The sequence below is a fragment of the Brassica rapa genome, chromosome A04 (assembly GCF_000309985.2).
Source record: "Brassica rapa cultivar Chiifu-401-42 chromosome A04, CAAS_Brap_v3.01, whole genome shotgun sequence".
In the NCBI taxonomy this organism is placed as follows: domain Eukaryota; kingdom Viridiplantae; phylum Streptophyta; class Magnoliopsida; order Brassicales; family Brassicaceae; genus Brassica; species Brassica rapa.
In genome coordinates, this window is record NC_024798.2 from 15,324,724 (window position 1) to 15,342,540 (window position 17,817).

Here is a 17,817-nt window from a genome sequence, read left to right on the forward strand (position 1 = left end):
CAAACTGGTGAGGTACAGAGGTCGTATATATCTTAAATGTAATTTTCCTACTCTTGTCATCCATTTGGGTATTTATTAAATTTCGTATATAAAGTTTAGTGGTTCAATTAATAGGAAGATTGTTATGGGTTAAAAACATTTAGGATGATAAAGAAACCTGCTGATCACATTGGGATGCATTTTAGTAAGATTATAAAAAGTCAGTGAAATGGGCCAACCTTTGTTTCTTTGACTGGTCAAACCATTTGATTGTAATCAAAACAATTTGCTCTTTTTGTCAAAGAAAACAGTATAATGGTTTAAAAGAACAACTTGGGTGATATTTGGAAGAATGGGCCACTCAGTGTTCTCTGAAGTGGGGAAGCAGTTTGTGCGAAGAAAAGAATCTTCACCGTATATAATGAAAGTGACAATGATATGATGTTTGTGTATGTGTGCAAATAATGCGGAGGAATCTCTATGCGTAGATAAGGAAAACAAAACAATGCCATCATTATGTTTTTCTTCTTTAATTGTTTTATTTGATGGTTGATTTGGACACTAGTTTGGTACGTGGATAGGTTTTGTATCATTCGTGACACATGACCTACACATTTCGTTTACCATTTTTATTAGCTAAAGTAGAAATATAACAATTCTCTTTTTTTTTTTGAGAAAGACGAAATTTTCTTATCTACCTTTTTGGTCATTGTTTATTTAACAATTATTCACGCTTTGTCTTTGTTGAATCTGAATAGAAAAATATAAAATTGTAATTATTGTAGCTAACTAATAATAAAATATTATATGTATGGTAAATCCTTTTGTGTCAATTTTTTCATGTTTAATTGCCTTTTTCTGAATTACAAAATCAAATATGCAGTTTGTTTGAAATATGTGAGATGTAAAAATTGATGATTTTTATTTTATTTTTTGATAATCGTGTGATCTCAAATATTTTTTAAGTCCAAAAACTAATCACCATGGAATCGACAAAATCCATATTTTCTTACTACTTATGTTTCGTATGGCCGGATTCAAACTCATGTGTTAATACTTACAGTCGTGAATTTTTTACCGTTAAAAAGAAAATTGATAATCTTGCACTTAAATAAGTTATTTTTCCTGATTTTTATTCGTTGCTCACTAGTTTTTAATCTTAATTTAGATATGAACGTACAAGCTTGCTTGTCAACTGACATATCTTAAATCATAATTTTCTGTTTTTAATGTAAAACTGCTACATATATTTGTTGTTTTGGATTTCTTAGCTAGTCTAGTTTTTGGCTAAAACTGGTAAAACCTACACGGTGGCATAACTATTAACTATGATTAACAGAGATTTTTATTTTTAGGAGTCATTCCAATTATATCATCTATCCTTTTTTTTCCATCATCATCTATCCTTTATACTACATAAGAGATTAGAATTAGAAAATTTAATGGACTCTTCTCTTTTGAATATATCTAAAATCGTATTGAGAATATTTAAGCAACTTATAGTAGAGTTTGGCGATGGAAAATATGTAAGGAGCAATATATCACATCACGTAAGGAAGAAGAAATGACAAGAGGTAAAACTGGTGGGAACCACGTAGGTATGCATGAAAATTCCAATAGGGTCCACAGAGAGAGAGAGAGAGAGAGAGAGAGAGAGAGAGAGAGAGAGAGAGAGAGAGAGAGAGAGAGAGAGAGAGAGAGAGAGAGATTAGGACATTTGAATGGAACAGCCTTACACCGATCAATCAGTCGGTGCAGTGTGGTTTCTATTACGACAAATATCGATAGATCACATGTGGCATCATCTCATTACCTTCTACCGACAAACGAATCTAGTTTTTAGACTTGCGAGGAAAGTAACTGATGTTATTCCCATTTTGTGTGATTAGATTTTTTTTTTTTATCATCTTATTACTATTAAACATTGAAAACCAATAAAAAATCCAAAGGCAAGAAAATATAGAAAAAAGTCCACAACCAGTTTATGTGTGTATGATATTCCAATACGACAGTTAGGGAGAGAAAGCGAAAGAAAGAAAAGAAAAGTCTCGCCTGCCGGCAGAGTGGGCTTCCACAGCCACCGTCGGTCCGGTTTGTTCTTATTGTTTGATATTCGTTTAAGCCTTCCTTTTTTCTCGATTTAGTTGTGTGTGTCTTTTTTGGTGGTTCTCCGGTTTTTGGAGGTGGAGGTTTTGACAGCTCCGCCGCCGCCGGCTTTGTTACCGAGAGGTAGAGGCTTCTTCAACTCTGCTTCGTCGGCTTTTGCTACCGGGAAGCGGTGGCTTTGTCAGTACCGTTGTCGTCGGCTTGTGTTCCCGGGGGGTGGTAGCTCCTCTAGTATCGCTTTCTTCGGTCTTGTTTCTTTGGCTCCCAGTTTTTTTTCCTTTTCTTCTCGATCTATGAGTCGGTGCTTCAAAACCTCTCTGCCTCTTGATCTATCATCTGAAACCGCTGCATGGAAGTCGGAGGTGATGGATTGATTGTAAGCGGTTATTTGCTCGAGTGATATCATAGATCCGTGTTGATGTGTGGTGAACCGTTTGGCTTGGGTTTCAGACGAGATCTCGATGGGCTAGATCGATGGATGCTCTCCGAGGAAGGTTCTCAAGCGGTGAAGGTCGCACAGTCTCGATCTGGTGGTGTGCGACGCCGTTGACGGCGGCTAGCTTGGGGAAACTAGGGTTTCCAGAAGTTGGGCTGTGGGGTTTAGATTTTAGGCCCGTTTTTTCTTGTTTTTTTTAGTTAGACCGGATGTTTGGGCTTTTATTGTAATATTTCTTGGATGGGCTTTGACCCTTAATATTAAAAATTCAGTGGAAAAAAAAAGTCCACAACCAGTCCAGCAAACAAAACCGCCCAAAGGAAGACAAGGCCCATACGGACACCACGCGATAGAGACTAGTATGACTAGACCACGTGTTAAGCGTTCGACAAAGGTGGAAAACGTGCCACGCAAAGAAGCCATCTGTCTTCAAAGATTTGCACGTCATCACCGGAGCTACTAATCAGAATACCATCGGAAATACACCGAAAACAGGCACCGTTCAAAGAGCACCGCCATGACGAGATCTGAAAGTGATAAGAGTTCAAAACCACAGCTTTCGTCTTCAACAACAAATTACCGTAAAGACGCTTCGAAACAAACCAAAAAGATTTCTTTTTCCTATCGAAAGTTTAAATTAACAACCTTAATGCTGAATCAACCAACGTAAAGAACGCTTAAAACAAAGAGCATAGAGAAGAGGAAATCAAGCAGAATCCAGGAAACCCCGGAGTATAGCCACTATCAACATCAACGGATGATGCGAGGCGGAGCCAAGTGCCGACAGACCACCACCGAAGAAAATGGCATGGTCTCCAGAACCAAAAGCCAACAACCGCATCGAGATGACGTGATTATAATTATAATGCATATTTCGAAACTATTTTCTTATCTATGTAAATGTTATATTGCGGACAATTAGAAAGAGAAATACATAAAATTCTATAAATTAATATTAGTTAAATTAATGAATACTATAAATTAATAAAAAAATAATAATTTAACAATAAATTGATGAAAACACAACATAATTCTATAAATAATAAGATAATAATATTTTTAAAAAATTTAGCTAAATATAAATTCTACTATCATAAAATTAATATATTTATATAAAATAATAATAAAATTGTATTTTATAACAATTTAATTCAATTTGAAAATTTTCTTTTACTAGAAATATAAAGATCAGAATCTGCATAGTTTTTTAATGGATGTAATCAAAGAAATATTGGTTATTGGTGATAATAGAACAATAAATCAAAGTAGATGATTTAGTTGAATTATTTAGCCTCATTTTAAGATTTTTTAGATTTAGGAAAATTCAAAATATTGAAATTATAATATTTTTTAATCTAAAAGCTTTTTTATCTTTGAACTTGAAAAAAAAATTCATGGTCCAAAACATTCTGTTATTTAATAAGTGAAATTACTTTTAAATCGAAGCCGGAAGACCTCCCTATTAAAGCGAAAATCAAAAATCAATTAGAAAGAGAAAAAAGTGAAAACGCGTGTTAGGGTCATACTAGTTCAAACGCAACAATTTGCGGTTGCGGGAGTTTGCGGATGCGGGTGGTTGTGGTTTCTAGCGATTTTAAAAGATTTGTACGACTGGTTCTGAGGTTAGAAATTAGTGTGTTTGCGGGATACTTATAACTGGTTAACTACCAAATGCAGCCACGGTTAAATAATAATTAAAAATATTTACATTTTATATAATTATAAAATATCAAAAATCATAATATTATAATAAATATAAAAATTATATTTAGAAATTTATAGTTTTAAATTTCTAAAAATTATAGAAAACATTTTTATTTTTAAAATTTAGAATATTAATTAAAATAGAATAGATATATTTTAGTACTTTTATAATTTCAATTTAAAAGTTTTATTGAATATTTTTATCTTTTATTTCTATTGTTTTAAAAGAAAAAAAAAAGTATCTACCTTAGCTATAAACGCTAGGTGAAACCGTCTTTTGAATTTATGAGATTTAAAAGAGTTTGAATAATTATTGCAAAACGCCAACAACCGCGAACGCAATACCAGTCATACCCTTAGTGCCTAATACCAACGATATACACAAATATAAAATCGAGATGATTGATACGTCTACAAAAAATCTCTTTTTGGTTAAACCAATGTCTCTTTTTTGTTTTGTTCAAACCAATGTCTTTATGCGAATGTTTTTCTGGTACCATTTCACAGGTTCAACAAAGTTTTACTTTCAACAACGTTGTGTTATAACATCCGACGACCCGATCGTTTGAACCTTAATTCTTCACGTTTACAAAGAAAACATAATACATACCTTACTACTATAAAATCTTCATTATATATAAACTTAGACAAAAACAATTATACAACTTGGTTTAATTTCTAAGTTGTAACATACATATTCTTACCCGCTAAGCAAGACATCCATATAGTCATTTTCATATAACTATGATACATCTTTAAGTTCAGTGATCTTCGTGATGACGCTATCCTCATAATAGCTAAGAACTTCATGAGTGGAGGCAACCGTAGCTGACACTCCCATACCGGATTCGTCTGCCGTTCATGATCTGCAAGTAATCTGCCGGCCCATCACAGTACAGTTTTAGAGGGAAGACCAGGGTCCATAGCTTGATTCTTCTTTTCTTACATCATACATGTTCATATTATATCTTATAATTCGTACTATATGATAACATCATCATTCATAGATATCATTTCCATTATACCATAACATGTCATTATATCGTTTCGTGCATACTTATATCATACACATTTATATCATCATATTATTTCTTATATACATTTCGTAGATATAACCAATCATCATTTCACACAACTTATTACTATCAATTACTAAAATCATATAATCATAGAATCATTTGAGAGCTCATTTTTCCATGTTCCCAAACTCCATACCATCTCTCCTTCTATGTGGACATCCATGAGTCCAGGATGTTCCTGCCAAATCTGAGCTCAGTAAGAACTCATTTTCCAGCCAAATAAGACAATCCATCAAACATATCACTCTGTTTTACTGTGCAACAAACTGGTTCAGAAATACATAAATAACTACTAATCCAACCGTCCACTTCACAATCTCACAGTTGATTATGAAGTCGGATATTTCATGATTATCTCTACCAAATATAAACCCGATAAAGATCCATTTACTTTATCAAACGGACTCTTAACAATGCTGCAATAGAACAGTTTCTCCAGTTTCTGCAGATCTAAATGACTTTGGGCCAACTTTGAAAGTGATTTACTAATTGATCATAGCTCTGATGCGTACTCCGATTGATTCTATGAACTCTATGCAAGGAGATCTTTCCATAGATTACTTGGTCGTCATCACTTCCTTTTATTCTGACCGTAATCGTCTCCTAAATTAGCTTACCTGTACACTATTTATTTCATGGCTTCAAGTTGCAAGTTTATTTGACAGATTTAACAGAATTTTGTTGAACAAGCAAAAGACACGTCAACTGATTATTACCTCTTCCGGTGGTACTGATAGTCCGAACAGTTTCTCCAACACGTACTCTGTCGGAAACCACCTCCTTCCTAATCCCCTTTTCTCAAAATCAGACCAGAAAACCACGTACAAATCCCCAACTCAAAACTGAGAAAAAAACAGATGGAACACTTATATTTTCTTGTAGATTCTCAAAAATATAAAGTAACAAAACTCACAAAAAATGGGGGTGTTACATGTGTCTTCTGGAATTAAACTAAACACTACTTATACAAAAGAAAATAGAACACATCATGGTAAACCAAACACGCCCGGTGGTAAGCGTCCCATGTAAACCTAGGCTCTAGATTCTTTCCGGACTATCTATTGAACTTGGGGACATTCTTTATATTAATAACACAACACCATGACCTAGTTAACTTGTTCAGTTGTTCGTGGAATCTTAAGGTGTTTAAAGCGTAAAAATCTTATGCAAGAGATTATGTTTTCTTTGTAAACATGCTTTATATTTTTCGTTGTCAAGCGATATTTGAAGCTACACATACATATACGACGGGTTTAGAACAGGACCACGAAAATATGACGTCAGTATATGTTTATAGACGCTACTCCTGTTCAAGAGGAGGTTAAACCTTTGCCAAACGTCTTACGTATACACCGGAAGGCTAATAGACAATCAGAAGTAAAGAAAAAGAAAAACAGAATCTGAAAGTACAATAGGAAACTTAGGACTTATGTTGCAAATACAAACAGAAAAAAACAACAACAGAAAAGAAACAAAAATAAAACAAAGTCACAACAATTATCCTTTGTCTGCAAATAATAAGCATTCGCTAACAAGACTCTCTAATCATACGAGTACATAAAGAGAAAAACCACACATTGTGAAAACGATGTTTTAGAGGGAGGCCTCAAAGTAAAGCTTTTAAGTAGGTTTCAAAGTTTGTAGAAGAAAACCATAAACACTTCAACGTCTGGCTGTTCTTCTGGTTTTAAAAAACCGCTCTCTCATTGAGATTAACTCCTTTCTAGCTTCACTCACTGTCAATCTGTTCGTAGGAGATTCTTCAGAACACCGAAGTCCCACGTCCAGAACAAGCGTCAAACACTCAGCAATAGGGAAGCCAACTCGGAGACCATTATGAAGAATGGATTCGTCTGTAATATCCAATACTCCTTCTGGCAACGCAGATTTGATGTAGCTGTGTAGGCTAAAGTTTCCCTCCAAAAAATCACTGGTTGGTCTTTTCCTGGTGATCAATTCCAAAAGCAGAATCCCAAAGCTATATACATCACCATGTATTGATGGCTGTCCTCCCACTCCATACTCTGCACCATAATTCACGTAAGCAAAAGTCTAACAAACACTCCATCTATTTTAGTTTAATTGTAGTTTTAGATTTATACACAACAAATTAAGAAAAAATAATTCGATATATTTTCTAAATAAAAATCATTACATATATATATAAAGTTAATAAATTTTCATTGAAATTTTAACACACTTATTTTACTCTACAACCACAATTAAAATGAAACGTAAGGAATATAAATTACACTAATTTTTTTTCAAAAAACATAAGAGATGTGTGATAGTTTCACCTGGTGCGGCATAGCCGATTGTTCCTCTAACACCAGCGGAACTTAGTTGGTTGAAGAAAGACTCCTGATCAAAGCTGAGAAGACGAGCGAGACCGAAGTCGCTAACATGTGCAGTCATATCATCGTCCAGGAGGACGTTGCTTGGCTTAATATCGCAATGAGCGATAGCTTCAAAACAATGAACATGAAGATACTCCAAAACAGAAGCCACATCTATGGCAATGTTGAGCCTCTCAAGAAGTGTCAAGGCTCTTGAGGGCCTATGAGTCTCTTCCACTTCCTCTGGGTGCAGCCACATATCAAGGCTTCCATTAGGCATGAACTCGTAGATGAGTGCTTTGAATTCGTTTCCTTGAAAATCAATACTCGAACAAGCCGTCAGTAGTTTCACAAGGTTACGATGCCTTATGCCTTTGAGGGATTCACATTCTGCAATAAAGCTCCTCATTGCTCCACGTCTCTGCATGTTTACAACTTTCACAGCAACAACCTTGTTCTCTGCAGGGAAGGAGGCTTTAAACACGGTACCAAAACTTCCTGACCCAATCATATTGCCTGAAGAGAAGCCATCAGTCGCATTTCGGATCTCTCCATAACTCATCCTCTCATGGAAGACCTCCAACGTGGAAGTAGCTGGGTTATTGGTCTGCTGGTTCTTCTTTCTTTTTCTGAACAAACATTGATAAACCGAAGCTACGAACAACAGCAGCAAGAGAAACGATATGCCAATGCTTACTCCAATCTTTACATGTTTTGAACGAGAGGAATGCTTTGATCCCCTTGAGCATGGCTTGAGTTTCAACTCCTTGATGCCTCCACAGAGATTTTTGTTTCCAAAGATAGAAACTATAGAAGCATTCTGAAATTTTCCTTCCGTTGGAACGCTCCCCTCGAAATTGTTAAAAGATAGATTGAGATATTCCAAAGCAGAAAAGTTTGCAAGATATGCAGGTATACTTCCAAAGAGACTATTATTGGAGAAATCAATTATTTTAAGACCCTTTAACCTTTGAATATCCGGAAAGGCTCCATCAAAATGATTTCCTTCCAGCAAAAGGGTTTCCAAGGAGAGACAGTTTCCCAAAGTGTGTGGAAGTTGTCCGGATAATTTATTATGTGCAGCTGATAGATCAACAAGATTTTCAAGTTGTCCAAGATCTTCTGGTAGAGAGCCGGTCAAAGAATTACCTGACACATCTAGTTTAACGAGGGACTGAATTTGCATAATATCCTGAGGTATAGTCCCAGACAACTTATTAGACCCAATCAATAAGTGTAGTAGTGAAGTACAGTTACTGAGACTTGGAGTAATGGTTCCTTCAAATCTATTGTTGGCCAAATATAGTCTCTCTAATCGAGTGAGGTTTCCTATAGAAGATGGTATCTCTCCAGATATACTATTTGAACTGAGATTCAATACCTGTAATCGCAAGAGTTTACCAATAGAGGCCGTGAGTAAACCTGTTAACAGATTTCCTCCTAACGTGATCTCTTGTAGGCTTACGAGATTCCCAATTTGGTGAGGAATGCTTCCAGAGATGAGATTGTTTGCAAGGTCTAAAAACCGGAGGTTTGTGGAGAGATTTGCAAGGGAGCTGGGCAACTGACCGCCAAGCCTACTTCCACTAGCCGATAAAGCTACTAGTTGGGTGCAGTTAGTTAAAGCATCAAGAAACTGAAGATCTCCAACCCAAAAATTATTAGAAAGAAACACATATTGCAAGTGCCGTAATTTTCCAATGCTGGAACGAATACTTCCTGTCATGCTGTTGTCATTGATTAAAAAATGTTGAAGAGTCGACATATTGGCAAGTGTTGCTGGAATGTCTCCTTTGAAATAATTATATCCCATATTGAACTCCACTAGGTTTGGTAGCAGTTTACCAAAATCAGTTCTCAAGGAACCCGAGAAATGATTATTTTGTATGAAAAAATACTTCAGTGATGAGAAATTGTATATTCCGTGAGGAAAACCACCAGAGAACTTGTTCTTTTCTAAACTAAGAACAACCATTTGATTCAACCTAGCTATATCACCCGGAATTTCTCCTTCCATACTGTTTTGACTAAACCTAACTCTTTTGAGTGATGTCAAGTTTCCAAGAGATTCAGGGAGCTTTCCTTTCAAGTTGTTTACACCAAGATTCAAGCTGACAAGCTTCTTCAATGACCCTAGCTCTGAAAGAACACCTCCTCGAAGATGATTTGAATTTAAATAAAGTCCCAACAATCTAGAGCAGTTAAATATGCTGATTGGAATCATTCCTCCCAGATCATTAAAGCTCATAACCAAGAGATGAAGTCTAAACAAATTTCCCACCTCGTGAGGGATGGTTCCACCAAAAGAGTTATTAGAGAGATCCAATGATATGAGAAACGAAAGATTACCAATAGATGGTGGTATCATCCCTCCCAATTGCAACCCTGCGAGGTCCAAACGAGTAACCCTCTCGTGTTTGAGGCCGCATGTAACTCCTTTCCAGTTACAGAGAGGGAATGAGCTGTTCCATGATGAAAAGAGAACTTGTTTGTCTTTTGGAACTTGAGATTTGAAGTCCAGCAATGCTCTCCTATCAGTTTCATCAGTAAAACCATATGCTTCAAATGACATGATAGCACTCAAAGAATACAAAAGAAACAATATCATGTTTGTTTGGTTTTTTTGGGTTAAAGGCTTTTCGTGTTTCTTAAATTTTGCAGATAAGTTAGACTAAGCAAATGCAAAATCTCTTTTATCTTGTTCTTGTTGAGAATGGTGAGCCAACTTGGGATATACGTCATTGGGTCACAACCACATATGCCAGCTCTATAGGTGTGCTGGCAGTGCAAATGCACATGGCCCACATTTTTGGTTCAATTTTCTTTACTGTTTTAGGGCCCTCAATTTTAAAATTCTTACGTTTTAAGGGTTTAATTTTTAAATTAACTATCAGTTATTATTAGGAAAGGGAAAAAAATATGCACAGGGCCGATAAATCTTACAAGCCGGGCCTGACAACTGTATAAGAAACTTCCAAAATCCCGAGGACTTGTAGTCAACTCAACCTTCATGTCGTCTGAGTCAAGTATCCCACTAGTCTCGTGTCTTATTCCACAATGGTTTTATTAGTAGAAATTGACCAAGTTTCGTGTTCAATGGTTTTATTTGCGAGGACTTGTAACATCATGTCCGTCTCGGACATACCGATTGATGGAAGAATCAAATTGGAATGGTTTAAGGAATGTGAGTGAATCAAGAGGTTGCGGGCTTGAGCTTGCAATGGGCAATTTATGTGGTGTGTTTTTTTTTTGTTAACAAAAAGACAAATAGTTCTCGAAAGCTAAAGAATACCGGCAGAAAGTTACTATATTTGCAAAGACTTGCAAACGGGAATTTATATAAATAAAATCCCACAGAGGCTATACAATCTCCATGTATATATGCATGTTATCTACTTTCGTGTTGTAATACTACTACACTTCCTTTCTTAAGCTGAAAGATTCTAAGACATCAAATTAAGATTACTTACAAAGCAAATGCCAGGCACTGGAGGAGTGGAGGGCTAACACTTTTGCAAAATTGTGCATCTTGCTTCTGACTAAGTTCTTCTCGTGGAATCCATACATTTCCCATTCGTTCGAACATTAGATCACATTGCATCTAAATTCAGGTATACAGAGCCGACCCTGGGCCCAAGCGAAAGAAGCATGGGCTTCCGGCCGCCAAATAATATCAATTTAACCGACCACAATTTCCAAAAGCGTGTCTTTAGCATAGTGGTTTAATAGCCAAAGTCCATTTAATCCAAACCCGAGTTCGAACCTTCCTACCTACAACCGGCTCTGCAAGTATAGGAGTAAATGTGCCAAAAGTCAGCTGAATTGATAGTGTTTGCCTTTTTTTATGGTTTTTGAAAGAAAATGAAAATTTATGGTTCTGATTTGCGGTTTTGTTGAGAGAATATGATTTTGTGGCTTTAGTAGAAAATTTTGATTTTGCGGTTTGGGTAAGAAAAATGATTTTATGATTTTGGCAGAAAAATATGATTTATGGTTTGGCAAAAGTTTGTTTTGCCATTTCTGTAGGAAATGCGCTTTATTGTTTTGATGAAAAAAAATACAATTTAGTTGTTTTGGCGGGAAAATGTGCTTCATGGTTTTGGCAATAAATGTGATTTTGTGGTTTTGGCTAAAATGTAATTTGACAGTTTTGACGAATAAGTGTAATTTTCTATTTTAAATAGAAAAATATGATTTTACGGTTTTGACGAAAAATATTGTTAGTTTATAGCTTTTGCAAAAATAATTATGGTTTTGAGGGAAAGTTTGGTTTTACAATTTTAACGAAAATGCTATATTATGGATTTTGTGAAAAAAAAAATATTTTATGGTTTTGGGAGAAAATTAGAATATAAATGTTATATTTGAATATGAGTAAATTTGTCCTTTGTTATTTGTATGATTTTCGTTTTAGTCTAAATGTTCAAAACTCCTTTCTAAAAAAAACATTAATTATCATTCTCGCCTCCACAAAAAGCGTACATGCCCCTAATGTATTGAACGGCATTCTTCTAAATATCACCGAGGAAAGGACATAAAACCTGTGGCATAAAACTACTTCAAGGATTTGAAGTGGTGTATTACCTCCTAAGGGGAAATAAAAGTGCAGATAAAATAGTGAAGAAGACTACTATATTTACGTCTTTTATCTTTTTTTTTTTTTGAAACACAACTTATATTAATGCAAAGTGATTTAGTTAGGTACAGCCATAAAGGCCTCGACCCCAACCAGACAAAGTTTAGCTACATTATCAGCAGCCTTGTTTTTCTCTCTTGAGATCCACATGAAAGAGATTACATCAAAATGAAACGATAAATCCATAACATCAGAGATGATTCCATATAATTCCGGGTTCGAAACACCCGAATTGATGGATGATACGAGTTGTGATGAGTCGGATTTGCAGAGAATCCTCTTTATCCCTAACTCCTTGCATTTGGTTAAAGCTTCTCGCATTGCTAACGCCTCTGCACAAAGAGCAGAGCCTACATGCCTTGCCGGTTTCGAGAAAGAAGATGTACTTGAAGCGTTAGAAATTATCCATCCTAAACCCGCCGTCTGAGAGGATGCTTTCCAAGCTGCGTCAGTATGCACTGTGATACAATCTGGAGGAGGAGGTGGAGCGACCTGAGCTTTCTTTGCCGTTGATGGTGGTTTAACTTGACTTTGATTCCATTCCCGAGCTTGAGCAATAGCCTTCGTTAAAGAATCTTCAGCTGTCCAGTTCTTTCCATTGAAAACTAGCTGGTTTCTTGCACTCCAGATTTGCCACAGTATCCATGGTGCTAGTGATCCTTCTGCTAATCCTGTAGGAGGTAGACAAGTCTTTTCGCATAGATTCAGCCACACATCCTTTAAATCTATTAATCTGCTTACATCCACAGCACCCGCAAACGGAGCTGCTCTCCATACATCACGAGCGAAGTTGCAGTGGAGAAAAAGATGATTTATAGATTCTGGTGTGCCGCATCTTTTACATATATTGTCAGTCAAGATGTGACGGTGCCTCAGCACCTCTCCTACAGGTAACGCTTGTTGGAAAGTCTTCCACAAAAAAAATTTAACCTTAGGGGCAATTTGTAGATTCCACACTCCTTTAGACCATTGAAACAGAGCGTTTCTGGTTTGTATTCCATCCAATTCCCTTCTCCTCTTGAGCGCTATGTGGTAGCCAGACTTTGTGGTATAGATGCCATTGTTAGTTCCTAGCCATATTCTCTTATCTGGCGCCCCTGATAGGCTAGGCTTAATATTGATGATGTTTTGCTCCCACTGAGGTAGAACTCGTTTGATCGTAGTCACATTCCACGTTCTTTCATGTTCATTGAAGAGATCAGAGACAGTGAAATTACTTGTTTCCTCCGTGGCTGGACCAGTCGGTGAAAGTTGTTGCGAGAGACTTAGCCACGGTTCATTCCAAATGCTAATGGAGATTCCATTCCCTACACTCCATCCCATGTTGTCTTTGAGTAAGTCGCGACCTATGAGAACTCCACGCCAGCCATGGGATATAGCTGATTTTTCCGTGACCTCCAGGAAGCTTTCCGTAGAGCTGTACTTTCCTAGGAGCACCCTTGAGAGAAGTATCTCTGGATTATTAAGAATCCTCCAGCTCAATTTCCCTAAGAATGCATCATTAAAAGCTTGGAAATCTCTAACACCAAGTCCCCCCACTTCTTTAGACTGAGTCATTTTGTCCCAAGATACCCAAGCCATTTTCTTTGTACCTTCTTTATCGTCCCACCAAAATCTCGTTACCGCTGCTTGAATCCTCTTACACAGAGATAGGGGTAGTTTGAAACAAGTCATAGCATGGGAGGGAATAGGGGAGAGGACACTCTTAATCATTGTCAGTTTACCCGCCTTGGATAAGAACCTGTTAGACCAGCTACGCCCCTTTTGGATGATTCTATCAACTATGGACGTGAAAAGATCTTTCTTTCTTCTCCCAAAATGTTCCGGTAACCCCAAGTATTTCCCTACTCCTCCTTCTCTCTGAATGTTGAGCTCTTCTTTGATCTTTGCCCTTAGTTCTAGAGGCGCTTTCCTAGAGAAAGAGATTGAAGATTTGTTGGTGTTGATCGACTGACCCGAGGCTTCTTCATACTGTTTCAGTATTTTGCTGAGACACTGAGTGCTTTCTTTGTTGGCTCGAATGAAAAACATAGTATCATCGGCGAAAAGTAAGTGATTGACTCGGGGGCAGGCCCTTGCCACACGTATTCCTTTTAGAGAACCCTCCTCGCTGGCTCTGTTACATAAACCCGAAAGTACTTCACTACACAAAATGAAGATGTATGGTGAAAGAGGGTCTCCTTGACGGATGCCTCTACTCGGTTGTACCCTTCCTCTAGGCGAGCCGTTGATGAGGAAGGAATATGTAACAGTAGATACACATTGCATGATCATTTTAATCCATGTCTCATGAAAACCTAGTCGCTGCAAGACTAGCTCAATAAACTCCCATTCCAATCTGTCATATGCTTTACTCATGTCGGTTTTGACCGCCATGGAGCATCGCTTTTCCGCTCTAGACGTTTTGAGAAAGTGGAGGACTTCGTGGGTAATGAGTACATTATCCGATATAGCTCGACCCGGTACAAACGCAGATTGCGTTTCAGATATAATGTTAGCTAGCAGCGGCTGCATTCGTCGGGACAGGAGCTTGGATACTGTCTTATAGAAGACGTTGCACAAGGCGATTGGTCTGTAGTCAGCTACCACTTGCGGGTTTAGGATCTTTGGTATTAGCCGAACATTTGTCTCATTAGTCCGAGGTGGGAAGACTCCCGAATCAAAGAACTTCTGCACTTCTTTGATCATATCCGGACCAACTGTTTCCCAATTTGATTGGAAAAAAACTAGCTGAAAAACCATCTGGGCCGGGAGCTTTGTCGGCGTGGATGGAAAAGACCGCATTTCTAATCTCTTGGCCCGATGGACGCCTGATCAGCTCAATATTATCCTCATCAGACACCAATCTGCGCAAGGCCGCATTGACTGTCTCTGTCTTGTTTCCTTCCACAGAAGTGAAAAGGGCTTCATAATACTGAACTATTGCCCGAGCTATATCATCCTCCTTGTAGACAACATTCCCATTTACATCCTCGATGACCGAGAAAGCATTGGCTCTTTTCCTGTTTCTTGATACAGCATGAAAGAAACCAGTATTCCTGTCTCCAAGTCTCAACCATAATAAGCGGCTACGTTGTCTCCAATGTTCTTCCTCAGCATGGTAAGCATCATTGAGATCAGAGTTAATTTGATGGATGAGCGTCAGATCATTTACCGGGCTAGAGAGGGCTTCCTCGAGTTCCTGTTTCTTTAGCTCGATAGTCAGTCGACTGTTACGGTTTTGTTGTTTGCTCCATTCCACTATGGCGCTTCTAGTCAGGGAGATTTTTTCTCTGATGGAACATTCACCAGCATTTGTCCACACTGTCTGAACCAGCTCCTTGACCTCTATATTATCTTTAAGTCGCCTATCATAGCGGAACATTCCTCTCCTCTTCTTTATACCTGTTTCCAGTACTGTGACTAGGGGTCTGTGATCTGAGGCTTCGAAGGCAAGGTATTGACTTCGTGCTGATGGAAACAGTTCTGCCCATGAACTTGTAGCCGCCGCTCTATCTAATCGACATCGAACTAGGTGATTGCCCCTTTGCCCTCTCCAAGAAAGCAGATCACCCGAATGAGGCAGGTCATATAAATCCCCCTCGGAGTAGAAAGACCGGAGGTCAGAGAAAGACCCTTCAACCCGTACTGGTCCGCCGTCTTTTTCATCATTGCTAAGAATGTCGTTGAAATCACCAGTTATAAACCACGGTGCGTCTCTGCCGTTCATTAAAGAAACCATTTGATTCCAAAATAGTCTTCTTTTTATAAAATCAGTATCCCCATGAACAAAGGCAGCGAAGAAAGTTTTGCCTTCGAATTCAATACAAGTATCAATGAAATTAGCATTTGAGCTAAGGACATGAAGCTTGACCTCTTGTTTCCATAGAATAGCTAAACCTCCTGCGCCGTGACCCGTGGGAGGGATGAGATGATGATGCTCATAGCCTAGAGCCTTAGTTTTATCAATGACAAACTGATCGGGATTTTTGGATTCCATAAGGAATAAAATGTCTGGAGATATGGACTTATTCATCTCCTTTAGACGACGAACTGTCTGGGGATTCCCTAACCCCTGACAGTTCCAGCTTGTTATCTTTAAGGACCGGGAGTGGATTGGATCCGAAAATCCATCCTCTTCCTTACCGTAGCAGGGATCATGTTGCAGATTGGGCGATTATCAGAGCTTGTAGTAGAAGAAGTTTGTTGTCTGCCTCGAGAAGGACCAATAGTCGTCCTTGCTTTATCAGTAGCTGTTTGAGAAACTGTTTTGCGACGAACAGGAGAAGGCTTTTGAGAGACCTTTCTTCTTCTAACAGTTGGCACTGCAGCTGAGCTCTGGGTTTCTTTAGCCTTACGTTTTCCAGGGGGCCGACCTGGTTTACGCTTTCTCTCACTAGTTTCATTTGCTGTTTCTAGAACTGCTTCTGGAACTAGTACAGGTCCCAATCTCAGCGTCGCCGGGAGTCTTTCAGTGTTACTCAGCTGGTGTAATTCATCTCCCTCTTGCACTGTGGCATGGAGAGAGTTGGTGGTGAGGGTCCTAGACGCAGAGTAGCTGGCACTCTAACATGAGGACTCATATCTTGATTCTGGATTACTTCATCTCGAGATTCCAAGTTGGAAGGCCTAGGACTCCCTAGTCTTTGTGATGCTGGAATACGTTCAGGCGATAATATTTCCGGAGCGGATACTCGCCTTTGTTTGTAAGCAGAGACGGAATTTCTTGCCATTTGGAGAGCAGATTCTTCCATTTGGCCTTGTTCCTCAGCTTGACGCACTCTTTCTTTCCTTGCTGCACTTTCTGTAGGATCTGCACAGGTTGTATATTGTAACATCACATTTCTTAGTTCTCCTCTAGCTTCATCTAAAACTACCTGTGGAACAGGGGAGAGGCTTCTCCTGCGGGGAGACCCCCGGGAAGAGGTAACATGATGCGATTTGGAGACACTGGAACCCGTGTCTTTTGTGTCAGGTGTTTTCCATTGTATTCTATTGTACATGTGTGGTTAAAACCATGTATGGAGGCTGATAAGCCAATTGTAAAACATTAAAATTGTTTAATAGAAAGTAGTTGTTGAGCCAAGAAAATAAAACCGCTAACGTCTTTTGCCTCTGTAAGATAAAATGTTCTAGCGTCACTTTTGTTCTGATGCATGTTTTTAAAACCGAACCAATTAGCAAACTGAAAATATTTTGGGTCATGGATCATTGTGTTTCTATTAGATTCGATCGTGTTTGATTGGATTAAACTAAATTTAATAATATTATAAATAATATATATATTATTACAAAGATAAATCATGAAAATAAAATATTTCAGTAATCATTATATTTAAAAAAAAAAAAACTGACAATATAATAGAATTAATAAAATAGTTTAATACTTTAAATTTAAAATAAATACCAGATATCACATTTAAACTTTATTTTCCATGGTTTTATCATTCTAAATCTTCATCCCTTAAAAAAACTTATAACCAATCATCATTTCACGCAACTTATTACTGTCAGTGATTAAAATCATATAATCACAGAATTCCTAACTAACAATAAGATCTG

General features: G+C 37.6%; 2 protein-coding genes across 2 annotated transcripts; both read right to left on the reverse strand.

Annotated features, from left to right (window-relative positions):
* Positions 1-6,682: 6,682 nt before the first annotated feature.
* On the reverse strand, positions 6,683-10,311 carry LOC103864894 (probable LRR receptor-like serine/threonine-protein kinase At3g47570). The gene is made up of 2 exons (XM_009142661.3): positions 7,602-10,311; positions 6,683-7,328 (listed from the first exon to the last, which is right to left on the reverse strand). The coding sequence occupies exons 1-2, from the start codon at positions 10,246-10,248 to the stop codon at positions 6,967-6,969; spliced, it is 3,009 nt and encodes a 1,002-aa protein (XP_009140909.1). The 5' UTR covers positions 10,249-10,311; the 3' UTR covers positions 6,683-6,966.
* Positions 10,312-12,333: 2,022 nt separating this feature from the next.
* LOC103864947 lies at positions 12,334-17,258 on the reverse strand. Its single transcript, XM_009142722.1, has 5 exons — positions 17,133-17,258; positions 16,919-17,068; positions 16,402-16,821; positions 15,025-16,330; positions 12,334-14,975 (listed from the first exon to the last, which is right to left on the reverse strand). The coding sequence occupies exons 1-5, from the start codon at positions 17,256-17,258 to the stop codon at positions 12,334-12,336; spliced, it is 4,644 nt and encodes a 1,547-aa protein (XP_009140970.1).
* Positions 17,259-17,817: the final 559 nt, after the last annotated feature.